Genomic DNA, 23,877 nt, shown 5'->3' with positions numbered 1-23,877 from the left:
GTTCTCTATTCATATGGCTCAAACATTATGAATTAGCCTTCCTTAGCCCCGATCGAGGGGCTGGGGTGTAAGCTGCTCATAAGGCCCCTGGTTACATCTGCCTTTATTTGTAGCAGAGCTAACGAAGGTGAAGCCTAGAATGGATTTTTCTTGCATGTTCAGCATCTTACCATCTAGTTTGATCATATATAGCTGTGTTTTCTTTATAGCAGAGAGAGATTCAAATCTAATCAATTACACAAAATGTCAATAGATGTAGCTGTAATAAATAAAGGGGCAGCATACTGTTTTTGATTATGTGTTGTTCTGTTAGATGCCAATGTTCTTTGAAAAAGGGGAAATAGCAGTTTCAGTTTTCAGTTCCTGTTTTTATTGTTTCTTTCGAAAGGCGAGGCTGCACAAAAACAGGTTAGAACAGATGCCAGTGGAATTACTGCAATTTAAACTTATGATGCATAAATACAGCACATACTCCAGGTAATTACTGTATAATCCTACTTGGAACTGAAGAGCTAATAAAAGAAAAAAATGTGTTAATCAGTTCCATCCTGTTTTTTCAGTGTTACACTAAAATGAAAGGTAGAAATGAAAGAAGGAGTTCCGGAGTTACTCATTATTCTCTGTGAGCTGCTCCCTGGATGCCTCATTTGAAATTTGCAGAAGCGGAGTGCTGATCTCACTTGACTGCATATCACCGGCGACCCGCAGCAAGCAGCTCAGGACCATGTCCTTGGCCAAGCCAGCCTCCATGTTACCTTCCCGGCTGAGCTGCAAAGTGATCTGATCCAGGCTGGTCAGGACCAGCTCTGAGCCCAGTAAATGGCAAATGGCACCTGTGTCAGAATCCGAACCAGGGGCTCCTTCTCTTGCCATATTCTCCATCATGTATTGCTGATACAGATCCAGGAGTTTTTGCTCCAGGTAGTGATTAAGAAGGGAGTTGGAAAATGGACCTTCATGCTCCTGGAGCAAAAAGCTCCGATCGCGGCCGCTTCCCAGCCTCCACCTATTCGAACCTCCCCTCAGTGGATATGGCCTCCCATCCCGAGCTTCATGTCCTTGGAGAGAATCTTCCACAGCTGGGGGTACATCACAAGACTGGATGAAGGGGCCGACATCTGGGTCATCGGCACAAACCCGCAGCTCACAATTATTAGCTGAGAGAGGCATCACCTGGTCGCCTGCAATGTGAAGGTCACTGTAGTTTTTGCAAATGCTCTGACAATAGGAGGGAACCAAGAAAGGGGTATCACCACCTGAGTGAGCTTGAGCTGGGATCTCTATCTCTGACGAGATCTGTCTGCCTAGATCAGCTCTCTGGAGATTTAAGGACTGCAAAGGAGAAATGTACAACTCAGTTGAAGCTCCTCTGTTGTCTTCGTTAGTCATCTGCTCCGGGGAATCATGATGAACAAGTGGAGTGCGTCTGGTGGAACCTGGTGTGAGGGTAGCAGCTGTTTTCTGTGGCCCATAAGCACTCTGGAAAGCTGGCTGAGAAGGAAGAGAGTCCAGCCCTTCTATTTCACAGTAGGTCATGCTCAACAATCTGCCTTCACAAAGCATGGCTGCAAGAAAGAACACATACTCAGAAGCTGTGAGCAGTGAGATTAAAGGGGACACAATATGTGATAATATGCTACTTTTACCAGTTATTCACCTGTTTAATGTTGATTCATATCCAGGTAAATAGCATTTGCAGCACCCTTCGCTATGGTCCTTTATTTCAATGCATACAAATGGTATGTATTTGAATAGTGGCACCAAAATGAGACAAAAGAAACAATGACAGAAAAATTACCATAAACTTTACAACAAGCACTAGATTATTCACACTGCATGACTGATCCCTGTTTCAGTCATCTCAGACAAGTTTAAAATGATTTAGAGTTCTGCTGCTAATGAGCTACGTATAACAGAAAAATATGTTGGTTTACAAATTCCAAAAATAATTCATCTTTATCATCTTCATCTTTGTCAAAAAGAATCATCTTCCTACCTCAGATCTGAATCACAGTGTCCACATCAGCTGTACACCTGTGTTTTGGTGCCAAAAGTCCTGAAGCAGTGCTCTGAACATGTGCAAATATGTCTCTATTTATGTGTGGTTGTTGCTTTATACCACCCAAAAAGGAAGTGGGAATATCACTTTTCACTTTGATCCTAATTCTGTAAACTTAGCATTAACATCTGCTCTGATCATTTCAACTCATGATCTTAACAATTCATACGTTGTGGTTTTAGGATTTAGCTGGTATTTTCCCTAATTATATAATTCCTTTCTACTCAGCAAACGTGAATAAGATGCACTTACCTCTGCAACTGTGAAATGGTGGATGATGAATGACAGCAAGGCAGCGTGCACACTGCAAAAAGAAACCATCGATGTTTCGTTTCTGTGCAAAGCAGGTGTGTGACTGAGCTTTGGCTGAAAGCAGAAAAGAAAGTCATGCTTAACATGATAAAAATATAAGGAAACTGAAAGTTCCAGATAACTGGTTCCTGTTTTTATATTCTGATGTGATTTTGAGTTGCCTCGAAATTTTAACAGCCTTTTTTAATTGAGTGTTGATTGTTGTTTAGAGCTTAACATCTTTTTCCCCATCATCTGTGTCCACAGCAAAGTAGAAGTGGTAACGTCATGCTCAGTTATGTGACCACAAATCAACATTTCCTCCTTAGCCTGTTCGTCAGCATACAGTACTGAACTGTCACCAGCGAAACAGTTTCCTTTTTCCCTCACTTGGCTCAAATTTGTCTGTAGTGTACACTCAAGCAAACCTAAGTCTCAATCAGATATGTGGTGAAAGTGTTGAAAGGTTTCAGCTGTTATTGATGGCCTGGATTTTTCCGAGACGAAAGCCCCTTGTCAGCTTGAATGACTCCTTTCTGCTTAGACTTCCTCCACTTGTGACAAGGAACACTAACAAAAGCTGCACATGAAACATGAGAGAAAGTTTTTATTATTAATTAGGACAGGAAACCTAAGATATGAGTCAACATCATAAACTCTCGAGGTTGTTACGAGACCCGGGTTGTTCGTTCAGCCGAATTAGTCATTTTAAGTCTTTAAAGCCACAAATCCCCCCCAAAATTGGAGCAATTAAACCCATCTGTAAATGCAGCCATGTGCTTATTATTATCTTCTGTTTTGTCTAGTATCAGGTGTGTAAACGGGTGGATTCACAGCTATAGCCAGTAAAACTAAAAGGCCCAGAGTTTCATTGCTGGCTCTGTTTATTTTGTCCACTTAATCTCCTGTGAGTTAAGAAATCTGACCCAGGTCTGCTGCTCAGTAATGGGAGTACAAAGTGTAGGGTTACCAACCCGTTGCTACAGCAATGTTGCTGAGCAACATCCGATAACATTAAAGACATGCTGAGATCAGGTTAGACACCTGTCTCAGGTCTGCTTTTGTGGCACAACAGGGCAGCAGTTTGGCGATTTCAGCACCCTGGACAGCTTCTGGTCCCGGTGAACAGCTCCAGCAAAGACATCATAAAGACTGCAGCTCCCATAAAGGATAACAATGTGTTTGTTTGTATGAATATGAATTTTTTTTTTTTTTTTTTTGAAATATGGATAAATGGTACACACACAAAGGGGAATCAGAGAGCAAGTCTGTCAGCATGACAGACTGTCATTAGAGGAATGTTCAGGAAGATCAATAATGTGTTCCGTCCCAACCATCATGGACACAGAGGACACGATGGTGGTGGGTGTCGGGGCGAGCAGGACTATCACAACGCTTGCACCGTCAGGCTGGTCCGCAGCACGTCCATGCTCGTTGTGGGGGAGAAAACTCACACAGCCGCGGGCTCGACTTTAAAACGGAGCAAGAGCACAGTGAGCATCGAGTCGACCTTGTACTATTACCAGAGACAAGAGGACAGGATATGGCTGTACTCACAGAATCAGAACTGCCTCGAATACCTGGAAGCACTTGTGGCTCTGAGGAGGCAGTACATAAAGAGTGTGAGCGACTTGAAGAGTACTGACGCTAAGGCCACAGTTTCTTCCAAGAAGAAGCCTGCGCCCCCGCCGCCCAAAAAAGAGGGACCGGTAAGCTTAAACTAAGTAGCCAACAGCACATGGAAGGAAATGTCAAAGATATATTTTTCTTCTATAATTTTACACCACAGATATCAAGAGCCAAACCTTCAGCACCCCCAGTCCCCACCGAGGAGGACACTCTGCAGTTCTTTGATGCGGTCATCTCCAGCTGCGACAGCGAACCAACGCGCAAACCGTACACGGACGATGGGCACGCAGACGTGGATTTTATTGGTGAGTTTGAACCTTTCCAGCCTTTAATTTAAATAATCCCGAAAGTGAGTGTGAGTTATTTAACAAGGCTGATGGCCAACAAGAAATTCAGTCGCCTACCTAATAATGAAGACACTGACTCCTTGTTTGGGTATTCTGTTTTGCGTGTGATAGTCATAGAGCAATGAGACTATTCTGACCTAACCAATAAATTGGTTAGGTCAGAATAGTTACTGTGATTTGCTAGGGATAAACGGATGGATATAGGCCTGTCTTGCTTATATTCATTGCATTCATAGGCCAGTATTATAGCCTAATGAGCCAAACATGTAAAAATGTATTGTATGTGAATGTTTGAATACAGGGACCAAGGGTGCACTAAAAAAAATTATTTGCATCCAAAATTTTGACTTTAAGTAATTTGATTACATGTAAATTTTCTGTCATTTTGTTACATAAGTACAAAGAAAAATGTTAAATTTAATGGAATCTAGTCAAATGAAATTTTCTTGTTTGGTATACATTCAGTTTATACCAAGCATATTTTCCTCAATGATTAATTATTTGAATAAATAAACCTTTGATTTCATTTATTTCAGTTGGAGTTTACTCAAAATTATTGTTTCATGTTTATGAGGGCCAAGAATAATTTTTTGGGTTTATTTGATTTTTGAGTAGGCTACTCCATTTTCTTCTTCTTTTTGTGGCTGCTCCCTTTTAGGGGTTGCCACAGCGGATCATATGTGTCCATCTCTCCCTATCCATTAGCGTGTACCTCCTTCACTCCATCCATAAACCTCCTCTGAGGTTTTCCTCTTTTCCTGCTGCTTGGTAGCTCCATATTTAACATCCTTTGTCCAATATATCCACTATCCCTCCTCAACTACACTAGATTAATTCGATAGCTCAAGTTGTGTTTGTTCCAGGTTTACAAATCATGGTGAACTATAAAGCTCAATCCTCCACCAAAGCCAATATCCTCTCTATCTCTTATTTTCAAATGAAGTGATCTGAATCCACTTCAAAATGTAATGCAAAATTAAATGTACAGCACTGTTGTAAATTAAAAATGTTTAACATTAGACCCATATCAACTGTTAAAATTGAGATTGCAAATTAACACACCAAAAGAAAAAAACGATAAAAGGGGCAGGGGATGCATTTATGTGATAAATGTTTTTCTAGCATGTATAATATGTTTTCTGTTACTCGGGACTTGTTTCAATTTGATTCTCCTCTATCTATAATCGAACCAAGCTACTGGTTTGATTTTGGTCCACTCCCGATCATTCCCTGACTCCTTTACTTTGCAAACTGTAAACAAAGAATGTGTGAGACACCATTATTTACATCTTAACACTCAGTCGTATTAAATACAGTGCGTTGCCAAAGTATTCGGCCCCCTTGAACTTTTCAACCTTTTGCCACATTTCAGGCTTCAAACATAAAGATATAAAATTTAAATTTTTTGTGAAGAATCAACAACAAGTGGGACACAATCGTGAAGTGGAATGAAATTTATTGGATGTGTCAAACTTTTTTGACAAATAAAAAACTGAAAAGTGGGGCGTGCAATATTATTCGGCCCCCTTGCGTTAATACTTTGTGGCGCCACCTTTTGCTGCAATTACAGCTGCAAGTCGCTTGGGGTATGTCTCTATCAGTTTTGCACATCGAGAGACTGAAATTCTTGCCCATTCTTCCTTGCAAAACAGCTCGAGCTCAGTGAGGTTAGATGGAGAGCGTTTGTGAACAGCAGTCTTCAGCTCTTTCCACAGATTCTCGATTGGATTCAGGTCTGGACTTTGACTCTGCCATTCCAACACCTGGATACGTTTATTTGTGAACCATTCCATTGTAGATTTGGCTTTATGTTTTGGATCATTGTCTTGTTGGAAGATAAATCACCGTCCCAGTCTCAGGTCTCTTGCAGACTCCAACAGGTTTTCTTCCAGAATGGTCCTGTATTTGGCCCCATCCATCTTCCCATCAATTTTGACCATCTTCTCTGTCCCTGCTGACGAAAAGCAGGCCCAAACCATGATGCTGCCACCACCATGTTTGACAGTGGGGATGGTGTGATCAGGGTGATGAGCTGTGTTGCATTTACGCCAAACATATCGTTTTGCACTGTGGCCAAACAGTTTGATTTTGGTTTCATCTGACCAGAGCACCTTCTTCCACGTTTGGTGTGTCTCCCAGGTGGCTTGTGGCAAACTTTAAACAAGACTTTTTATGGATATCTTTGAGAAATGGCTTTCTTCTTGCCACTCTTCCAAATAGGCCAGATTTGTGCAGTGTATGACTGATTGTTGTCCTATGGACAGACTCTCCCACCTCAGCTGTAGATCTCTGCAGTTCATCCAGAGTGATCATGGGCCTCTTGGCTGCATCTGTGATCAGTCTTCTCCTTGTTTAAGATGAAAGTTTAGAGGGACGGCCAGGTCTGGGAAGATTTGCAGTGGTCTGCTACTCCTTCCATTTCAATATGATTGCTTGCACAGTGCTCCTTGAGATGTTTAAAGCTTGGGAAATCTTTTTGTATCCAAATCCGGCTTTGAACTTCTCCACAACATATTGCACGCCCCACTTTTCAGTTTTTTATTTGTTAAAAAAGTTAGACACATCCAATAAATTTCATTCCACTTCACGATTGTGTCCCACTTGTTGTTGATTCTTCACAAAAAATTTAAATTTTATATCTTTATGTTTGAAGCCTGAAATGTGACAAAGGGTTGAAAAGTTCAAGGGGGACGAATACTTTCACAAGGCACTGTATATCTACTGTTGCAACCAGACTATATTTTACTAGCTCTATTAAATCTTGTGCCTCAGTACAGCTGCTATATTATCATGGGGCCACCCCACTTATAAAAATCCTGGTAACACACCTGCTACTGAGCACACACACTCAGAGGTTTTCCCTTGTCTGTGTGGAAGGTACACCCTATAAGGCCCTGACTGTTTTCTCTTACTTTCCTGTCAGTTTTGTGATCAGGTGGGGGCAAATTTCACCTTTATCAGACTTACTCATTACAGTCACATTGTGTAAGTCCTCCATGCTACTTCATCTTTAGTCGGAGCACATCTGTAATCACCCACAAGTAAGTTAAAATGAAGTCTGTAAGTATTATATACAGTACTTACACCAATGGAGAGAAATGCTGTACATTTAACAACTTATTTGTCTGCTTATTAGTTACCTTATCTGTGAAGCACAGGTAACATTATACCAGAATATATGAAGAATATATATTAGGCTCAAAGCATACAGTAGTTATTGTCCACTCATATTTATCACCTTTAACAGCACAAATCTGAAAATAATGAGTTTAAGGGCACATTAGGCTTTGAATGCTCCTTTCAGACAGTACATCCTATGCTAAGGGAGATATGCTCCTTTCAGACAGCTTTAATCATGGCTGTCAAGTCCACAGATACTAACTACTACTTTCAGCAGCATCTCAGGTTCTTGTTGTCATTTCCTCCCACAGTGGCTTCCAGCACGGCTGAACATGACCTCCACTCTAACTGGGTCTTGCGAGTTCCTCGAATCATGGATGGTTCCAGCCAGACAGCAGTTCCTGACTGTGCCAATGAAAGCGCCCCGGTGAAGAAGAAACAGAGCGGGTCCACAAGCAGCAGGCTGCGACTTCAGAGGAACCCGATCCACTTGCCCAAAGTGGTGGAGAGTGCATTCCAGACACTGCGCTTCAAGCCCAAATTAAAAAAGCAGTGAAGCTTAGTGGACATTGAAACCAGTGGCACTGCCACACTGCTAATTTGTTTAGACAGACACAAATTAGTTGTCCAGACAATTAATGAGATTAAAACAGGAGATTAAATCATTACATTTAATTACATTTAATTTTCATAAAGAAAATAATTTTAATAAAGAAAAACTGTCCATCTGGTGAAATATATTTTAGTCCTTGTGTTCCAAAATTGGACTTTTTCTTGGCAGAGACTTGGACTTGTCACAGTAAAAAAACACAAGTCATAATAACAACATTACTGAGGATTTCACTCTGTTAAAGTGTCATTTTATCTTCCACTGTAGACAAATACACAAACTGATGACAGTCAGCTTTGGGTGCTTTACTTTCCTTTTGGGGGCAAGAGTCATTAAATGTAATTATCTGCCTGTCTTTAACATGAATATGAAATTCAGCCTTGGATCATGTAACACTGTTCTTGGGAAGCTCCCGAAAGTTACTCAAGAACACATTTGTTGTGCCTCTGCATTAAAGCAAGGGTGAACCCAGACTTACCTCAAAGTGAAAAACGCAGCAGTCACAAAACCAGGACCCTAAACCTGCATCTAAATAGACTGCTATCATATGTCAGCATCTTTAAACAAAAAAGCCAATTCAGTAGGTACACTTGTTGAGTTGTTGGTTAACGCAAATATCGAATCAGTCAACCAGATGGGAACCACCCAATGCATTTGGGATGTAGACAACCTGATGAAGTTTAAACTGAGAACCAGAACAAGCAAAAAAGATGATTTAAGTGACTTTGAACATGGCGGCTGAACCACTTGGACTTTCCAACATAACCATCTCTAGGGTTTACATGATCTAAAAAAGAGAAAATATCCTGTGAATGGCAGATCTCTGGGTAACTGCTTGAAGCCCAATGTCAGTGCCCCCTACACCCATTATGAGTGTGACTTAATATCAGCACATAGAAGTGTCCAGACTCAGACTTTGATCAAGGATGTGAAGTTTGGGATAGATTGGACAGTGTGCATTTGAGATATAACAACTTTGTGTCCTGTGGCAAATGATTGAAATTCAGCAAGCTGCCAATGGAAACTCAAAGATCAAGTCAATCCAATTAAATCTCTAGAATTATTCTGTTAATGTCCAAGAATGGAAAATAGTGAAAATGCCACCAAACTTGCACCTTAAATTCCAAATGGCTGACTACCTGTTGGGTTCAGGTTGTGGGACATTACATGAGGCCAAGAAATTTCACACATGTAGATGAAACATAATGCCAGGGCGGGGCCACTTCATTGAGATTTTATAGGTGGCACTTAAATGAAAACACACAATTTTCAACAGAACGTATCATCAAGGTCTGAAGTTTATTCAGACCACTTTTGAGCTTTTGACTATAAAGTGCTGACCATTCTATCTGCCCAGGGCATTTACTTTAGTTTTAATCACTGCTGTGTACAATGCCCCCACCCCCCCAATACAAAGGAGGCATCTGCCAGACCATCAGTGAGTTACAATCTGCTCACACTGAGGGCTTCTTCATTGTCGTGGGGGCTTTTAACCAGGCCAACATGAAAACAGTTCTCTCAGTTCTTATGCAACCAGGGGAGTGAAAACGTTAGACAAGGATGCATTCAGAACAGCCCCCCACCTCCACCTTGGCTCTTCAGACATGTTATGCTTACTACAGCATATGCCCCTGCTGATCAGAGAGAAACAAACAGTGAAGCAGGTGAGGGTGTGGTCTGAGGGGGCTATGGAGACTGCTTTGTGTGCACTGATTGGGACATGTTCAGGGCAACTACCACTTACAACGATTACACCAACATATATGGGAATGCTATGTCTATGTCTGCCTACATCAGCGAACGCCTGGAGGACAACAGTGTCATTCAGTATACTTGCTGTATACTAAAGGACACTAAAGTCTGTCTAATCTAATATTATTTATAGTGTAATTATCATAAATATTTACAGGAGACGCTCCCCCTGTAAATTTTCACCCAGACTCAAGAGTCACCACTGCTGATATGAAGGTAAGAATAACTCAAATAACTACTCATTATAACCAAGGTATGCAGAAGAGCATCTCTGAATGCTCACACCTTGAACCTCAAAGCAGATGGGCTACAGGAGCAGAAGGCCACAGTGGGTGCCACTCCTGGCAGTTTACAGGAAACTGGGGCTACAATTCATACAGGCTTATCAAAACTGGACAAAAGAAGATTAGAAACACATTGCCTGGTCTGATGGGTCTCAATTTCTGCTGCAATACTCAGATGGTAGGGTCAGAATTTGGTGCCAACATGAAAGCACGGATCCTTTCTGCGTTGTATCAACAGCTGCCGATTGTGTAATGGTGTGGATGATATGTTCTTGGCACACTTTGGGCCCCTTAGTACCAGCAATAATACTTGAGTAGTACTACTAGCCATGTCCATCCCTTTATAAACTTGTTAAATGAAGAATTAAAGCAAGAGTGAAGGCAAAAAGGGGTCCAACTAGGTATCGACAAGGTGTAATGTAATAAAGTGTTCTGTGATTGCAGACTTCAGCTGCATAGCAATGCCACTTCAAAGATCTAACTTGAATGTTTGCATTCTCTAAAATAAAACATCCTGAAATTCTTTTGATATGCTAAAGAATACTTTAACCCATCTTTTAATGTCTCTTTTAAACTGAACAAAATGAGGGTTAACTATTGCGTTGGATATAGAATTTTGCACAGTACTTTACAGGAAAAACCCAAGGAGAGGTTGCATTCCTTTGAGGTATCAAAACCAACTGAAAACTGTAACAATGGCTCCTTTCAAAGTCAGAGTACTGCACGTAAGCGAGGAGTTCAAGTCCAAAGATTGGGCTGTCTGAATAACTGAAAACAAGCTGAAGCTATTGTATTTATCATTACTAAAGTTAAAATAGTCACAAACATGAAAACTCAATAAAACACAGCCTAACTGACCTAACTTTTATGGCATACAGTAAGTCTTATTTTCCCAGGGTTACAAATACCTGACTCATGAATGCTTAGGTACAAAAGTAGGATTAAAGAAAGTCTGTGTAGTTTTGCGGCAAAAGAAGTATTCAGAACCTTAAATAGATAAATAATGTTTGAAACATGTTTTTAGTGCATTATAGTTTGACGATTTTATTATTTTAAAATGAATGCTAAATTATGCCCTATGATCCCTTTACCTTCAAACTATTTAAAAAGAATATTTTCAAATACTTTTTTTTTCTTTATTAGAAATGTCATATACAAATCAGACACAAACAACATTCATTTCTTTTCTGCTTTGACTTTGGGGCTGAAAAAGGATGACATTGGCTTCATGCCTGTCTTGTCCACCTTGGCCAGACTTTTCTGAGCTGCCGTCATCTTCTTGGGCGGCTGAAATGCAGAAAAGAAAAAGCGATATAATGCAACGCCCTTGCATGGAGACCACAGGAAATTAATTGCATAAAATGAACTTCAATTCATTCTACAAGGTAAGGCCCACAGCCCCATGAATACACAATACACACCAAGCTTAAAGAAAGCAGTCACCAAACAAAAACTACACTAACAATGACTCAAGGTCTTAAAAAAATTTGCCAAACTAACAGGAATCAAATGACAGCTTTGGTCATGATGATGCAATTACAACAAAGACAAAAACCACCAGATGCTCCAACATTTGTTTAGTCTATTCCAGCAGACTTCTCTGCATACACTCACTTTCCGCGCAAAGTCTGCACTGTTGAATTTGGTGTAGTCTTCTCCAGCCTCCACCGGCTTGTCTGAAAGTTTCCGCTTCTGCCAAACGAGGAAGTAAGACAGGCTTTTCATGACTAAAACCACCAAGCTATATTTCCACAGAAAGACCACTACAAGCTCTAATGACCTCACACTATAACTAAAGGTAACCCCACGCAAGCGGAGGACAGAGGGTTCCTCCTGTGAAACATGCAACATTTTAGAGTGAGGTGGAGGACTACATAAAGGGTGCATGGCAGCTGCGACAGTAAGCAGAACTGAAAATATGCCACACAACATTTATTTACACCTAAGAGAGGTGAGAACATACCTTAGAAGGAGGCTCTGTCTCCTTTGGGCTCACCAGCTCTGGTAACCTACGAAGCATAATAAGAGGTGTGCTTGATCTGCAGTGTGCATTAATACTTATTGTTTTGCTCAACATGATTAACTTACTCCAAGTGTCTGAGGAGGGCTTTGCTCAGGTCTTCATTGAGGTACTCAGATATCAGGCCATGGGCATACCGTAGGAAGTCCTCTGTATCATTAAGAGAATGACACAAATAACCAAATAACCCTACGTGATTATTTCTGCCATTTATGATTGAGTGATTTAAAGGCTTAAGGTTGGGGGATTGTTTGAGTGATTTGTGAATAAACCTAATCCATAAACAAAAACTTTACAGCACTACTGCCATCTGTTGGTCAACAGTCATCCTGGAAAAAAACTATTTAGGCCCAAATATGTCTATTCATGTTAACCGTGAGGCAGAACATTTAGATAGTTGAGAAATGGGAATTTTCTTAAAAATGTGAAGTGGTCTGAAATTACCCTCTTGGTTGTCTGACTCTGACTTTACTCTGACATATGTTGAGGACTTCACTCCTTCTCCAACGGAGACATTTCTCTTCTTTAGGGCAATAACGGTCCTCTCCACCTGCAAAAAATAAATACTAAAGTTTCACTGTGCAAAAACAAGCATGCATTTTCACTGAATAGTTTTCTTGATCGTTCTGTGTCGTCTTGCGCTGTGAAATAAAGTTATCTTTTGATACGTGCCTTTTTCTTTAACCAGTTCATAGTCCTCTCTTGACTGTATCGATGAAACTTCAAGCCTCCCACCTCTAGAACACATTTAAACAAAGCATTTAGCTTGACCTTGAAGCTTTATGAATGGTAGTATCTATAAAAGTAAACTTCACCTTTTTCTTCAGCAATGTGGCGCAAGGAGGCCAGGGTACGAGTGCAGTTAAGCAGCCTTGAGCAAGCTGGGAATTCTTCATCCTTAACAACTTGATCCACAGGCTGGAACTTTCCCTGAGCAGCAAATTAATAAGAACAAAAAAAAAAAAAAGATGAAACAGATAATGGGCCTTTCATGCTAGAGTATATATGCTTTCCCCGTGTACAGTCAGATCCATACATTTTTTGGACAATGACATTATTTTTGCAATTTTGTCTCTGAACACAGAAACTTATTGACATAATACACATATTCAAGTTTTTTTTTCTCACATGGGCTATTGTAAGCTTACTGTACTGTTCTCTGTATTATAAAACAATATCTCGTGTCTCTGTAATGCTTTGCACATACTGACAAGTGTTTAATTTCACTTCATATTAGACTCTCCTTTTGATTAAGCCTGTCTTTCTTTTTGAGGTTGCTTTTCAGTGCAGGCATTGCTGTAAGCAACTTTTTCAGGCAGTATTGTAGCCCATGAATGATGGTTTCTACCATCATAACAGATGTGCATGGATAGGGAAGAAATGTGATTTATGTGAATTTGAATGTGGCGTGGTTATTGGTGCCAGATGGGCTGGTCCGAGCACTTCAGAAGCTGCTGATCTGCTGGGATTTTCCCACACAACCATCTCTAGAATGGTAGAATAGAATAGAAGAATGGTCCAAAAAGGTAGTGTAAGACTGCACTACACCACAAAGATCAACACGAAAACGTTACTGGAACAAGACGTGAGAGTTGTGAGAACACTGCTGTCTGCCTCTTACCTCTCTTCCAGATTTAATCAAATATGGCAAAATTAGGTAGAGAGGATCCAAGGGTGTTACAAAGATCAGTCTCCCATCTGTTAAACAAAAAGAGACAACTGGTAAAACAAAGACACAAGATTAGCACCTGATCAAATTTTGTCACGAGACAGTTGACTAAATAACTCCTATAAAGCAGTAGAAAAAATAGCTTCATCAACTTTTCTAGAACTTTAAAACAATTTAATCAATAAATTACTGATTCAATAATAAAACTGTTGCAAAGACAGTTGAACCAGCATGTAGTATGCGTACCTGTTTGTGAATCACAGACCTGATAGTTAGTTGTAATTGGTGATTAATTCCTTTCTTTCAGTGATGCTTGCTGTATGATGTCATGTTATAGATATGCTTTATGTATTTTATCAGTGTTTACGTCCAATGCACCAGAAGCTTCTAAATGGCTTCTTTGGAACAAGCTGGAATAAGCTCTGATTGCAAAACTCTTCTCCATCAAATACTGCTGATACGGATTCAAGCTAAAATGAGCCATCATAGCTGTACGTGTAATTATGATCAAGCTGATTCAGAGTTTACTCTGTAATGAGGAATGAGACCCACCTCTCTGCACAGTCTGGCCAACAAACCAAGAATGGAAATCATCTTCAAATGCTTTGACCTCATACAGCTGCACATCCCCACCACCCAGCATATACAGAGATGCTGCATCTGCAGGATTTTTTTTTTAAATGAGGAAATGTGTTATTTCAGTTCTGCTACTGCAGTTTACAAAACACAGAATTAGTCCAGTTTAGACAACTGATAGGAAACAAGCAGAAAATCAAGTTTTGAGGCTCTGTCTTAAATGTGATACACAACTGGACAGAAGTTTTACAACACCCCAATTTCCACCCCACTGAATGAACAAAGTAAAGTGGGAAACTTCTCAAGGATTAAAAAAGTTTAGATCACCAAAACTGAGGGGAAAAAGTGTTCATTTCACAGAAAACAAGCCTTTTACAGGGGTATGAAAGTGGCTGATGTAAAGCTTTCTACTACTTTCTTATACTATCTCATCCAATATTCAGACAATACTGTATTCCAAGAAGTAGTGTTGGAATACAGTATTGCTACCAGAATCTTGAGAATCTTGGTTGGTCTGGAGTTCAGCCTTTAGCAACTAATGACCCAAAAGATTAGAAGAAAGAATGGTAAATTTCAAAAGAATAAAAACTGAGACAGTTTCAAGATTTCAGCCTGACTGACCTGCTCTGGGATCAGCTGGACTAAAGGTGAAAGTAAATTAACACACCTGCAGAAGGATTAAGATGAAATTTAAACACTGTTTCATTTCCATGGTATAAGGAATGCCGCAACTGTGTTTGGTTGGTGAATTAGTCAAAAAATTGGAATTTAAGATTCTTTAATTACCTTTATATGATATATACGTGTTCCGTGTTTTTATTCCACATTATATTGAGACATTACACTATATGCTAATGGAAGTGTTATGAAACTTTTGACCAGTACAGCATATAGATGGTCTCACTTTCATATACACATCTTTAAATTTTTACTTTTACTATACTTTGATTTATTGTCAAGTTAAATCTTAAGACTATTTTCATTATAGAACCCCAGAAATTTTAATAATCAATTAAAAATCAATTATTTGCAAAAGAATTTAAAAAAATTGCAAATTAGAAAACAAAAAGAGGCATGCTCCGTAAGACAAAACCAACAAGCAACACAACATCCAGGTGTGAGGATATAAAAGTGTGACTGAGTTCAGATCAATATAACAAATTACACCCGAGTTCTTAATAATATCCTTAAAATCACCATGCTAAGTGCTCTGAGTTGGTATAGGTTATGATTTAGCAACAATTTGATGAAATGAACTATCTAAAATAAAAGAAGCAAACAGTGGCAAGATTTGTTTACAAAACAGCACAGAGCTGATGATCAGGATTTCTGCTTTGTCAGTTTAACTGCTTCCAATCTCTTAAATCTGCTGTGGCAGAAACGCGTTGAACTCAGAAGTTGTGAAAGAGAGATTTTACCGCATGCATTGAGGCTAGATGCAACGGTTACAAATTGTTATGTAGTGAGAATAGAAACAGTCAAGACTACACTGAACATAACAGGATGTCAATCCTGAGCCACCTACACACAATTTTAACCTACTGATTTTATTCTGTGATCAGCAGTGTTAAAAATACACACTGTAAAGCCCCTAATCTGCTGTTATCAATAAGTTATAGCTCCCTTCTTCATAGCATTTGTTCAATATCTCTAAAATTAGAAACATCCTGTCTCAGAGTGATGCTGAAAAGCTAATTCATGCATTTATTACTTCTAGGCTGGACTATTGTAATTCATTATTATCAGGCTGTCCTAAAAGCTCCCTGAAAAAGGATTCAGTTGATCCAAAATGCTGCAGTAAGAGTACTGACAGGAACAAGAAAGAGAGAGCATATTTCTCCCATATTAGCTTCTCTTCATTGGCTCGCTGTTAAATCCAGAATTTAATTTCAAATCCTTATTCTCACATGCAAAGTCTGGAAAAATCAGGCCCCATCTTATCTTAAAGACCTCATAGTACTAAATTAAATTGCTCTGGCCAGCTTACTTGTGGCTCCTAGGGTATTTAAAAGTAGAATGGGAGGCAGAGCCTTCAGCTTTCAGGCCCCTAGTCTGTGGAACCAGCTCCCAGTTTGGATTTGAAAGACAGACATCCTCTCAACTTTTAAGATTGGGCTTAAAACTTCCTTTTTTAACAAGCTTATAGTTAGGGAAACACAGCTGCAAAATCACGCAATGAGTGTTTTTTTTCTTCAGGCACCTCTCTTCACTCTCTGTTTATACACCACTCTGCATTTAATCATTAGTTATTATTAATCTCTGGCTCTCTTCCACAGTGTGTCTTTTGTCATGTCTCCCTCTCCTCACCCCCAACTGTTCATCGCAGATGGCTGTCCCTCCTTGAGCCTGGCTGTGCCAGAGGCTTCTTCCTGTTAAAAGGGAGTTTTTCCTCCCACTGTCACCAAGTGCTTGCTCATAGAGGGTCGGGTGATTACTGGGGTTTTCTCTCTAACATACCACCTTGAGGCGACTGTTTGTTGTCATTTGGTGCTATATAAATAAAACTGAAGCTCTCCCAGTCAATATTGAATTTTTTTTCAAAAAATGTTATTTAATCATCCAAACCCCCTTTTTAATATATTTGTTTCTCAGTTTTCCCTCACCTTCTTTTATATAACAGTTCACTTTCATCTAAAAGTCTCGTTATCCTGCCATGAACAGCAAGTTGCAGAGCTAGATCAAAGTGGATCAAAAACGAGGCAGACCTGTTGATGGATTCCTTAGTCTCACAAAAGCTGGATCACCGTCGTGTTTGTGCGTGTCGTTGATAGAGTCTGCAGACATCAAAACAAGCATCAAGCCCACGACAGACACCACATTTAAATCATCCCTATATGGCCCCTTCTTATTCTGAAAACAAATGTGTCAAACTTTAACTTACTCTTTTAACATATAGCTTAACGCTGAAGCATGATAGCTGTCATAAAGGCTAACAGCACCACCACTAGTTACATCCGTTATTACACTTTTTAAAGCTTAATAACTGCTTGGAAAGCACGCAGCACGCTAGCACAGGTAGCTCATACTACACTGCCTAACCCACCTGGAGCGATGACAACCCAGCTGTCATTATCTACGTTTGACGTCCGCTTCTTTTTAGTAGCCATGTAGTATAACTGAGCTAAGCGGAGTAAGTTTGCTTCTTCTTTACTTTTGGCCTAAAAACAGTGTCGGCTTCCAAAAGCGCGTGCCTGCTTTCTGCGCGAGATCTCAGAAAAGGCGCCTCTCGGTATTCGGTTCCTGTTTGTGTCACAGAGGAGAAAACTCTGCGTTCATTAATGCACTGTCAGCTCATTTTCCTTCCATTTTTTATTATTTCGGGGAAAATTTTTGGTGAATAAAAATGAAATGAATGTTATGGCGTCGAGACAAGATCAAAAAAAAGTCGATAGTCGACTTTTAATTGAACCTTGTCACACCTGCTTGTAAAGCAATGGTACGTTCCGCGGTGACGTCACTCAACATGTAATTTTGCAATAGAGCCGCTAGAGGACGCCCGACAACTTTTATTAGGATTCCAGTCAATAAGCTGATATTTGTCCTCCACAGTTTACAGTGCAGTCACTTACCTGATGGGCTGTTTCTGAAATGCTCTAGGTGTGAGCCTCTGCTCTCAGGTGCAAGATGTTTGGTGGCCGCTTTGTCCTTTGGCACACTGGCACATGACAGATTGGGCGATCCATCTGTCCTTCAATAAGAGGAAGGCATCTCTCACTCTCTCTCAGGATATGACAGTGGGTGTCCCAGTTGGTTTTCAGTGAGTCACTTGTTTTGCTTTGATTCTTTTTTTCTCTTCCTCTTCTTTTCCCTCCTGCACTGTTTGTGTGCATCCTCAGATGGAGCTGTGTAGGATGCTTGTGTGTTTTCAACCCCCCATTAGATAACAATAGCTGCGTCATCGATTTGTTTAACTGTTCAGGGGTCCCTCTGATCTGTTTACGTAGCTTTTTTTTTTTTTGGAACTGTTGATTTCCCTCTCTTCTAAAGACACCCACAGCACAGCCCATTAACAGGTTTTTAATTAGCTTGTTTTGGTAATGAGGAAGGGAGGGATTTGTGTGCTGGGTGACTGAGCTTAGGGTCCCTGTGGGAGCTGCATGATGTAGAGGAAAACTTGAGTCTACACATGGTGACCTATGGGTTTATGTTTTTTCCTGCTTGTGCATTTTCATGTCACCTCTTTGGGCATTTTCTGCTCTTTTGTGTCATTTTCTCTCTCGTTTTTTTTTTTTGGTTTTTTTTTGGTCCATTTAAAAATAATGTTGCCTTGTGGGCCCATTTGCCCAGATTTGAGCAACACATGCTCTAAACCCTTTTTTTAACACAGTTTCAGCTCTTCCTTGAAATCAGTGAAATTTATGTTGCTGTAGTCTGTGGCAAAGAGAGCGTGGGTGAGATATTGTCTGTGAATTACTTGTTTTATGGGCCCCGGGAGTATCATACACAACAGTCTGTGCAGCTAAACAGAATATTCCATGAAAGCGTTCTTTCATTTTGGGCTGCTTGAGGGAACGTCTGTGTTTCTGACAGCCAGGCAGAACAACAGCGGCCTTTCTGATACTCTGGACCATAGACGACCCCAGAGAGCCGAGTCCTCTGTCACCAGCATGCAGACGAGAACAAAGTGGGTCTAAATTTAGGCCTCGCTATGGCTATAGACCCAGAGTACGAGACCCCACTATCCTCTCCCAAATCCAGCTCCACAATCCTCATCAATCATGCATCCAACAAAGAGAATTTCAGCGCACCAAAAGTCATGTCTGTTCTTTATATCTCCCCCCAAGCTCCACTTCCTCCTCCTCTGTGTAATTCACTTTCAAGCTTGCTATTTCTTTAAAAATAATATGATTCCAATAAACTTCTCAGTAGAGGTAGGAGTTTATTGCAGCTAGCAGGCTGTAGATAGTTGGTCACACTCTGCTGAGCACATTGAACAGCCTGTGGTCCTATCTATCGCTGTGGCCTCATTTGTGGCGGTCCAATGCAGGGTGACTGGTTATAGCTTACATCGACTCAGCCTCCAGCTTTCATCTCAGCACCATGTGCTGCGCATCACGGTGGGCACTTTTTATTCTTTTCATCATCATTGATCTAAAGGATTTATAGGGAGAAAAGAGCATATTTCAAGAATGTACATATTCACTACAGTGCTTTTTTGTCTGTCATGGCTGCCAAGAGAGGTAAGTTAGAAATAGCCAGGCAGCATCACTTAGGGTGCCACTTATTCTGTGCAGATATACATAAAGCTGTGCTGTTATTTCATGCAGCTGTAACCATTTTGAATCCCCCTGCGGGTCAACACTCAATTTTCAGCTTAAAGATATAATGTGCACATCGACACACTCTTAACAGACATGCACACACGGAAACAGATGTGGAGAGAAGTCCCTCTGCAGCACAAGCCTTTGAGTCATCATCTGGGATTCCCTTCCTCTCACTTCCAAATATGGGTGGGATTGTGAGAGAGCGAGAGGAAGAATGTGGATGGCAGTGGAACCCCCTTGTGATGTCAGAGCTGTGGAACAGTGAGCCTCACGCTGCCTGGAAATTCACCGGAAGGAATGTCGGGAATGTAAGAATCACCGAAATGCTATTCTCTTGTGCATCTTTGTAAAACCTGACTTGTAGTACACATGCCTCATGTCTACTCCCACACACACACACACACTCATATAATGTTTTTGGCCGGTCCACTCTCTGGAGAGATACTCCTTCCCGTAAAGTCTTATTCCTCTTCCCCCTACTTGTTTCACAAGATGGTGACTCCTTATTCCCAGCATCAGTTGCTCTGTGTGAGGCCTCTGGATGAAAGTGGTATTTTCATTCTCCCTGTGTGAGAACAGTGTGATGGCTCGAACATTAACTCCTGAGTGCTGTGTGATCTGAAACAACACTCACATAATAATCGCATCCCATGTAATTCTTTCGGCATGCAGCATCTGAGCCTACAGAAATCAAGGTAGTAAACTCAAATGAATCAAGGGTTGTTTTCATAATTTAAATAAAGAAATTAGACAGATCAATCACCTGGGGGATAACCTACAGTTATCACACCTTCAAACCTGTGCAATTTCATTCCAGGGTTTCAGATTAGGTGCCGGAAAATCATTTGAGAGTCACAAGTGCACTCTTTCTTATTTAAACTTGTGACATTTATGGTCTGCAGTTGCCTAGTGTGTGGTGACAAGAACCAAAGAGCAGCTGTTGTTTTTGTGTTTGTTTGTTTTTTTTTTACAGAGATAATAGCATAATCAGCCCAAGATTAACTGTTTTGATAAACAAAAGATGTCTTTGAAAACTCCAGGGTTTCACCATAGCATTTGCAACCACCGTGTCAAAGTGAACATATCTATAATCAGCAAGAGGTTGCATCAGCTCGACCTGCATGGAAGGAGTGCCAAAACATCAAGGAAAAGACCTGGCCCTTTGGAAAAACATGGTCTGGGCAGACAAATCAAAGATAGAGCTATCTGGCTACAGTAACACCAGACATGTGTGGGACAGCTATTCATGGATGGTGGAAATGTTATGATTTGGGGTTACTTTGCTGCCTCAGGGACTGGGCATCTTGCCCCGCGTTCCTTCTCTGGTTGCTACAATATTTTACACCTACGCTGTAATTTCTTAAGTTGATGGAGAGCTAAATTAGGTAGTAGGACTCAATGCAACATGATTTTGCTCAGATGAGTTATAGGCAGGCTCAAGCGAGACCCAAATCTGACTTAACTAAAAAGAATTACTAATAAAATGCAAAAAAATATAACAATGTTAATAGCTTTCCGTTTTTTTTTTTAGCAAAAGCAACAGCAACAGTAATTAAATGTATTAAAAGGGAACATTTTTATTTTTAGTTATTTGTTACTGCAGAAGTGGTCCTTTCAACAGGACAGTGAATCATAATTCACCAAGGAGACTGTCAGAAAGAAGAAATGGAAAGTTGTGAAATGTGTAGTCAAGAAAAAAATAGTCCAGATTTGAAGCTTTTCGAAATGATGTGGCAATGATTTAAAATGAGTATATGCATCAAAACCTTCAAAACATTTTGCAGCTGTAGGAATTTAACATGTACTCGTGGTCAAATACTTAAGCAGATGAAGATGTGAGAGACCAGTGGGCAAAACACCTACAAAAAAGGTTATTTCTGCGAAATGGGGGGTGCTGGCTTAAGAGGCCTTACTTTGCACTTACTTTTTCATCAGAATAATGTTACACCTATTGATATTTATTCAATAAATTGTTATAAAAGCTTAATTTTCACTGCGTTTGTCTGCAGACAGTGTGTCAAAGAGGATCAAATGTTTGAACTTGTCCTTGGTCAAATATACTCAATGACTAATTCTCTAGCTTTGTTAATGCAAATATCTAATTAGCCATTCACATTTAAGCATGTAGACATGATGGCCTTCAAGTTCAAACTGAGCATCAGAATGGGGAAAAAAGGTGATTTAAGTGACTTTGAACATGGCATGGTTGTTGGTGCCAGTCAGGGATTCTTCCATGCAACCATCTCTCAGGCTTACAGAGAATGGTCTGAAAAAGAGAAAATTTCCAGTGAGCTGCAGTTCGTTTGGTGAAAATGTCTTGTTGATGCCAGGGGACAGAGGAGAATGGCCAGACTGCTTCAAGTTGATAGATAGGTAATGATAACTCAAATAATCAATTCTTGCAACCAAGATATGCAGAAGAGCATCTCTGAACGCACAACACATTGAACCTCAAAGCAAACGGGCCAAGGCAGCTGAAGAAGACCACACTGGGTGGCACTGCTGTCATCTAAGAACAGGAAACTGAGGCTACAATTCGCATAGGCTCACCAAAATTGGACTCGAAACATGTTGTCTGGTCTGATGAGTCGCAATTTTGTGCTGAGGCATTCAGACAATAGTCAGAATTCGGCGTAAACAACATGAAAGCATCCATCCTGCCTTGTATCAACAGTTCAGGCTGATGGTGGTGGTGTGATGGTGTGGGGGATATTTTCTTTGGAGCCCTTGGTACCAACTGAGCAGTGTGCCCATCTTCTGAAGACTACTTCCAGTAGGATCACGCACTGCATCACAAAGCTCAAATTGTCTCAAATTGGTTTCTTGACCATGACAGTGAGTTCACTGTGCTCCACAGTCACCAGATCTCAATCCAATAGAGCACCTTTGGGATCAGGAAATTCACATCATGGATGTTCAACCTACAACAACTGTGTGACACTATCATGTCAATACGGACCAAAATTTCTGAGGAATGTTTCCAGCACCTTGTTGAATCTGTGTCATGAAGAGTTACACATAGGTACACCTAATAAAGTGTCCAGTGAGTTTATATATAGTATAAAGAACTTTTGGATCAAATTTAAGGAAAAACACAAAAGGAATTTGTTGCAGCTTCACTGAATAAAGACAAAAGTACTTAGTACACAGTTTCCAATCAGTGTGAATGAAGGAGTGAGTGATTTAAAAAACTCAAATGCATAGTTTGACTGTAGTCTGATGAGTAAGTCATCATCAAAAACCACTGTTACAAAGCAAACCAGGGCCTCTAAGAGTCTGTGGCCCCTGAGCATTTGAGAAAGGTTAATCAAACAGCTTTGCATCACTAGCCCACTTAATTAGATACCTTGTTGAATTTATTTGAGCACTAGCTCTTTTCAACCAAAGCGTTCCAGAAAATGCTGACTCACAAGAGCTAATTTCAAGAACTAAGGTGGGAATAATAAAATCAAGTAGGCACAAAAAATGAACTAGATAAGTGTTTATTCTGTCTGTTTACTTATGCACGGCTCTGATGATTGAGAATCAAACGTGTGAATGAATGTAGCGCTATGAAGCACCGGTTTGATGAGTGTTTTCTGTTTGTATCTCATGCACTCCGCTGAAGACAAGGAATCGCACGATACACGTTCCTGCCAATGGTTTCACACTAGTCCGCTGATTGCGGGTGATGACAACATGCCAAGAAAAGTAGGACTGAGCCAGTAAATTGCAGGGAAGAAGATGACTGCAAGCTGGCAAATATGGACATAGGCATAATAATTAACTGTATACATTGTTTTTTTTATTGTTGATTATCCAAAATAAATTACTTTGATCAAGAAATAGTTGATCATTTGGATAGCAGATCATTTGTTAATGAAAAGAGAAGTTATTTGCAGCTCTATATGAAACACTGATCTGTGGGGTTTGATAGTAATGTTAACTTTCTCCCTCTGAGGGGGGCTGTCTGTCCCAGAGACTTTCATCTGTCTGTGATCCCTGCCTGTCTACTCTCTCCCGCTTCTTTACTTCTTTACTCCGTCCCGCCTAGTAGACGTCTCACAATACACCATCCCCAACCCTAATTATTGTTTACCAAGATCAATCTCTTTCTCCCTATCCCTCCTTCATCTCTCTCTCGCTCTCTCTCTCTCAGCATACAAGGGACCAGAGATGATGTGGTAATTACATCTGCCGACTGCTGGTCTGCCGCAGACGGCTCCGCAAGTCTCTGTGCTCAGAGAAAAATTAGAGACTGCTCAGCACAAGTCCAG

The 23,877-nt window shown here is 40.4% G+C and overlaps 3 protein-coding genes across 6 annotated transcripts; 1 reads left to right on the top strand and 2 right to left on the bottom strand.

The window, feature by feature from the left end:
- Positions 1–392: 392 nt before the first annotated feature.
- Positions 393–2,435, bottom strand: LOC115801100 (uncharacterized protein CXorf21). 3 transcript variants are annotated; one of them, XM_030758811.1, is made up of 3 exons: positions 1,997–2,435; positions 1,658–1,716; positions 393–1,565 (listed from the first exon to the last, which is right to left on the bottom strand). In XM_030758811.1, exon 3 carries the CDS (start codon positions 1,561–1,563, stop codon positions 607–609), a length of 957 nt encoding a protein of 318 aa, XP_030614671.1. In that variant the 5' UTR covers positions 1,564–1,565; positions 1,658–1,716; positions 1,997–2,435; the 3' UTR covers positions 393–606. The 3 variants fall into 3 exon arrangements, with proteins under 3 accessions (XP_030614671.1, XP_030614672.1, XP_030614673.1); XM_030758812.1 differs by having other exon boundaries at positions 2,312–2,409; XM_030758813.1 differs by lacking the exon at positions 1,658–1,716.
- Positions 2,436–3,648: 1,213 nt separating this feature from the next.
- On the top strand, positions 3,649–8,094 carry c9h13orf42 (chromosome 9 C13orf42 homolog). The gene is made up of 3 exons (XM_030758814.1): positions 3,649–4,059; positions 4,140–4,284; positions 7,758–8,094. The coding sequence occupies exons 1-3, from the start codon at positions 3,649–3,651 to the stop codon at positions 8,000–8,002; spliced, it is 801 nt and encodes a 266-aa protein (XP_030614674.1). The 3' UTR covers positions 8,003–8,094.
- Positions 8,095–11,151: 3,057 nt separating this feature from the next.
- Positions 11,152–17,587, bottom strand: rnaseh2b (ribonuclease H2, subunit B). Of its 2 annotated transcripts, XM_030758282.1 has the most exons (11): positions 17,401–17,587; positions 17,063–17,131; positions 14,334–14,441; positions 13,734–13,810; positions 12,928–13,042; positions 12,785–12,849; positions 12,557–12,662; positions 12,181–12,262; positions 12,056–12,101; positions 11,707–11,784; positions 11,157–11,379 (listed from the first exon to the last, which is right to left on the bottom strand). In XM_030758282.1, exons 1-11 carry the CDS (start codon positions 17,462–17,464, stop codon positions 11,269–11,271), a joined length of 921 nt encoding a protein of 306 aa, XP_030614142.1. In that variant the 5' UTR covers positions 17,465–17,587; the 3' UTR covers positions 11,157–11,268. The 2 variants fall into 2 exon arrangements, with proteins under 2 accessions (XP_030614143.1, XP_030614142.1); XM_030758283.1 differs by lacking the exon at positions 11,707–11,784 and having other exon boundaries at positions 11,152–11,379.
- Positions 17,588–23,877: the final 6,290 nt, after the last annotated feature.

The sequence above is a fragment of the Archocentrus centrarchus genome, chromosome 21 (genome assembly GCF_007364275.1).
Source record: "Archocentrus centrarchus isolate MPI-CPG fArcCen1 chromosome 21, fArcCen1, whole genome shotgun sequence".
Classification (NCBI taxonomy): Eukaryota; Metazoa; Chordata; class Actinopteri; order Cichliformes; family Cichlidae; genus Archocentrus; species Archocentrus centrarchus.
The sequence above is the reverse complement of the archived record's forward strand: the minus strand, read 5'-3'. Positions and strand labels throughout refer to the sequence as shown.

What these genes read in the sequence shown, in the direction of transcription:
- LOC115801100 (XM_030758811.1), bottom strand. Translation starts at nt 1,563, where the DNA reads ATGCTTTGTGAAGGCAGATTGTTGAGCATGACCTACTGTGAAATAGAA.
- c9h13orf42 (XM_030758814.1), top strand. Translation starts at nt 3,649, where the DNA reads ATGTTCAGGAAGATCAATAATGTGTTCCGTCCCAACCATCATGGACAC. An exon ending in CGCCCAAAAAAGAGGGACCG is followed by an intron (nt 4,060 to 4,139) that starts GTAAGCTTAAAC and finishes TTTACACCACAG; the next exon opens with ATATCAAGAGCCAAACCTTC. An exon ending in CGCAGACGTGGATTTTATTG is followed by an intron (nt 4,285 to 7,757) that starts GTGAGTTTGAAC and finishes TTCCTCCCACAG; the next exon opens with TGGCTTCCAGCACGGCTGAA.
- rnaseh2b (XM_030758282.1), bottom strand. Translation starts at nt 17,464, where the DNA reads ATGGCTACTAAAAAGAAGCGGACGTCAAACGTAGATAATGACAGCTGG. An exon ending in AGAGTCAGACAACCAAGAGG is followed by an intron (nt 12,263 to 12,556) that starts GTAATTTCAGAC and finishes TTAATGATACAG; the next exon opens with AGGACTTCCTACGGTATGCC. An exon ending in GTGCAGACTTTGCGCGGAAA is followed by an intron (nt 11,380 to 11,706) that starts GTGAGTGTATGC and finishes TCTGCATTTCAG; the next exon opens with CCGCCCAAGAAGATGACGGC.